Source organism: Pteropus vampyrus, unplaced genomic scaffold (assembly GCF_000151845.1).
Source record: "Pteropus vampyrus isolate Shadow unplaced genomic scaffold, Pvam_2.0 Scaffold141, whole genome shotgun sequence".
NCBI classification, from domain to species: domain Eukaryota; kingdom Metazoa; phylum Chordata; class Mammalia; order Chiroptera; family Pteropodidae; genus Pteropus; species Pteropus vampyrus.
Window position 1 is genome coordinate 1,925,336 of NW_011888922.1, and position 4,301 is coordinate 1,929,636.

Sequence of the window (4,301 nt, forward strand, 5' to 3'; positions counted from 1 at the left end):
CATGAGTGTCTCTTAGAAGCTTCATTCTGAATAGCAAGAGTCCAGGTTCAGGAACTATTTTTTATATATATATATTTGAAGGCCATATATAGTAGCTGTTTCATATTTGTTTTTAAATTTTTTTAAATACTTTAAAAACATAAAAACCATTCTTAGCTCATCAGCAATGTCAGCATCATCTGGGAACCTGTTAGAAATGCAAATTCTTGGACCCCCACCACAGACTTTCTGAATCAGAAACTATGGGGATAGGGCCCAGTAATCTGTGTTTTTAAAAACCCCACCAGGTGCCAGTTAAGTTTGAGAACCACTAGTCTAGACTCCTGCTATTCAGAGTGGGGTTTGTGGACCAGCAGCAGCCGTAGCTTCTCCAGGGAAACTTGTTAGGAAGGCAGAGGACTTCTTTACAGACTTACAGAATCAGAATCTGCATATTTTTCAAGCTGCTTATTTTCAAATAAACTTAGACTTGCAGAAGAATTACAAAAGTTTACAATAAGTTCCCATATCCCTTTCCCTCAGCTTTCCCTAATGTTAACATCTTACTTAACCATGGTACAATTATCAAAACTGAGCAATTAACATTGATTGGCACAATACTGTTAACTGAACTACAGTTTATTTGGATTTCACCTGTTTTTCACCAATGTCTGCATTCTGTTCAGGATTTGATTCAGGGTACCACATTAGATTTAGTGGTCATGTCTCCAAGTCTCCTCCAAGTCTCTTGTCTTATTTGACCTTGACACTGATATAGAATCCTGGTTAGCTGTTTTGTAGAACGTCCCTCAATTTGAGTTTGTCTGATATCTTCTCATGATTAGACTGAAGTTATCAATTTTGGGGAGACAGCGTTACCACAGAGGGGATATGTCTTTCCAAGCATGTTGTATCAGGGAGCACATAATGTCAATATGTCTTATTACTGGTCTTATTAAGCTTGATTACTTGGTTAAGGTAGTATCTGCCAGGTTACTGTCTTTACTTTTATAATTAATAATTTGGAAGAAATATTTTAATGATGTGCAAATATTCTGTTTCTCCTTAAGTTTTTGCTCACAATGTCTTAGTGAGGGTCCCCATCCATAAACTGAGATGTTATGGTTTTGCAAGTCCCATCCTAAGAGTACTGTGAGTTTGAGTCTGTATTCTAGCCCAATGAAATAATTGCTCTAAAGTGTTTTAGTCCTCATCTAACTTCCTGATCTAAAAAAAATGAGAACACTACAGCTCTTTCATAGTGATAAAACCCTGTTTCCATGGTAAAATGCTGTACTAACATGCATTCTAAAATTGTCCTCCATTTCTGACACTCTGGGGCAATATGAAAGGGAGACAGAGGCCACGTTTAGCCGGCAGGTGCAGCAGTCCCCATCCTTAACCTGGTGATATCTGAGGACTTGTGAAAAGCTTTGAAACAACTAATCACTTTTTTCCTCTCTTCTCACTCTTTACTGTTCAGGCCTGGAAGAAACGCTGGTTTATCCTGCGGAGTGGCCGCATGAGTGGTGACCCAGATGTTCTGGAATACTACAAGAATGATCACTCCAAGAAGCCCCTGCGTATCATCAATCTCAACTTCTGTGAGCAGGTGGATGCAGGCCTGACCTTCAACAAGAAGGAACTGCAGGATAGTTTTGTGTTTGACATCAAGACCAGTGAGCGTACCTTTTACCTGGTGGCCGAGACCGAGGAGGACATGAATAAGTGGGTCCAGAGCATCTGCCAGATCTGTGGCTTCAATCAGGCTGAGGAGAGCACAGGTACGAAAACAAACAGGGACCATCTTCAGAAGAAATCAGGTGCCTCCTAGGGGAAGCTTAGCAATTGGAGTTAAGATGAGGCCTTTAGATTCCTTGAGCAAGGAAAGCAGGCTAAAAGCTTTCCTCTTTAGCAAGGGGAGTAAGAGGCAAAGGGTAAGATGCGAAGGGGATGGCCAAATATTAGAGGGACCCCTGGTCCTGATTACACTCAACTAAGGCATGTTGGAGTTGTGATGAAAGTAAAGGTACTTCGTGCTGAAAGTACTTTCTTCAGGTACCTCAGCACCACCCCCTTTCTCAGTCCTGCACTTTTCTCCCTTTTCCTCAGCTCTCTAGCACTCTGTGCCCTGTTACCTGATCCCATAGGGCAGCTCTCACCTTGATTCTTTTCTTCTGGTTCATCTCTGTCCGTTCTAGCCCATCTATTTCATACCATCATGCACAAGTACACTTGCCACTTTTTTTGAGGAGCGAGTGAAGGTAGGTTCTTTGGGATTATTATTGATGTATAATCCAATTTTCATTTATATACACTTGGGAGGGAAGAGGTGAGAAGGAAACATGCCGATTTATGCTGGGGTTTTGTTAACCTTCACAAAAGAATACCTCAGTTTTTTGAGTGTGTTTCAAGTTGCAGAAATTCTTTTTGACTTTTGTTTGGACCTATCCCCAACTCTGAGAGGACTGAGGAGCAAAGTGTTTTTGAGGTAGGCAGAGAGCATAAACAAGTAGTTCTTAAACCCGGTTGTACATCAGAATTCAAGAGAAACATTTAAAAAATATTGATGCCTAGGACCCATCCCAAATCAGCTAACTAAGAATCTCTGAGGCATGAGTGTCTCTTAGAAGCTTCATTCTGAATAGCAAGAGTCCAGGTTCAGGAACTATTTTTTATATATATATATTTGAAGGCCATATATAGTAGCTGTTTCATATTTGTTTTTAAATTTTTTTAAATACTTTAAAAACATAAAAACCATTCTTAGCTCATCAGCAATGTCAGCATCATCTGGGAACCTGTTAGAAATGCAAATTCTTGGACCCCCACCACAGACTTTCTGAATCAGAAACTATGGGGATAGGGCCCAGTAATCTGTGTTTTTAAAAACCCCACCAGGTGCCAGTTAAGTTTGAGAACCACTAGTCTAGACTCCTGCTATTCAGAGTGGGGTTTGTGGACCAGCAGCAGCCGTAGCTTCTCCAGGGAAACTTGTTAGGAAGGCAGAGGACTTCTTTACAGACTTACAGAATCAGAATCTGCATATTTTTCAAGCTGCTTATTTTCAAATAAACTTAGACTTGCAGAAGAATTACAAAAGTTTACAATAAGTTCCCATATCCCTTTCCCTCAGCTTTCCCTAATGTTAACATCTTACTTAACCATGGTACAATTATCAAAACTGAGCAATTAACATTGATTGGCACAATACTGTTAACTGAACTACAGTTTATTTGGATTTCACCTGTTTTTCACCAATGTCTGCATTCTGTTCAGGATTTGATTCAGGGTACCACATTAGATTTAGTGGTCATGTCTCCAAGTCTCCTCCAAGTCTCTTGTCTTATTTGACCTTGACACTGATATAGAATCCTGGTTAGCTGTTTTGTAGAATGTCCCTCAATTTGAGTTTGTCTGATATCTTCTCATGATTAGACTGAAGTTATCAATTTTGGGGAGACAGCGTTACCACAGAGGGGATATGTCTTTCCAAGCATGTTGTATCAGGGAGCACATAATGTCAATATGTCTTATTACTGGTCTTATTAAGCTTGATTACTTGGTTAAGGTAGTATCTGCCAGGTTACTGTCTTTACTTTTATAATTAATAATTTGGAAGAAATATTTTAATGATGTGCAAATATTCTGTTTCTCCTTAAGTTTTTGCTCACAAATTTTAGCTTCCATCAATAGATCATATTTGCAACAGTTATCACTGTGGTGTTCTAAGGATGATTTTTCTCTTTCCCTCAGAATCCACATTTTATTAAGATCCCCAGGTGATTTGTATGCATATTAAAGTTCATGAAGCACTGGTCTGGATTTTTCATTCCCAGACCTGGTGGGTCATCAAAATCACCTGAAAAACTTTTTTTTTTTTTAAACTTATAGGTCTGATTCCATAGATTTGATTTAGGGTATGGGACTCAATATTTTAAAGTTCCTCCTACACAATGGGATAAAATATTTCCAAATCATATATCCGAAAAAGATCTAGTATCAAGAATAAAGAATTCTTACAACTCAACAACAACAAGACAAATAACCCTACTTAAAAATGGGCAATGGATTTAGACATTTCTCCAAAGATGTATAAATGGACAATAAGCACATGGAAAGATGCTGAACATCATTAGGCATTGGGGAAATGCAAATCAAAACCACAGTGAGATACCGCTTCATCCCCACTAGGATGGCTGTAATCAAAAATATGGACAATGACAAGTGTTGGCAAGAATGTGGTGAAACATACTTGCTCATACATTCCACCGCATACATTGCTAATGGGAATGTAAAATGGTACACTTACTGCAGAAACA

General features: G+C 38.9%; 1 protein-coding gene across 2 annotated transcripts in view; it reads left to right on the plus strand.

The window, feature by feature from the left end:
* The first annotated feature begins 1,462 nt into the window (after nt 1-1,462).
* Nucleotides 1,463-4,301, plus strand: part of GAB2 (GRB2 associated binding protein 2) — a 49,071-nt gene continuing 46,232 nt past the window's right edge. For both annotated transcript variants that reach the window (XM_023535538.1, XM_023535539.1), the window contains exon 1: nt 1,463-1,763. In XM_023535538.1, the coding sequence (XP_023391306.1) occupies nt 1,502-1,763 (262 nt within the window). In that variant the 5' untranslated portion in view covers nt 1,463-1,501. The remainder of the gene's footprint in view (nt 1,764-4,301) is intronic.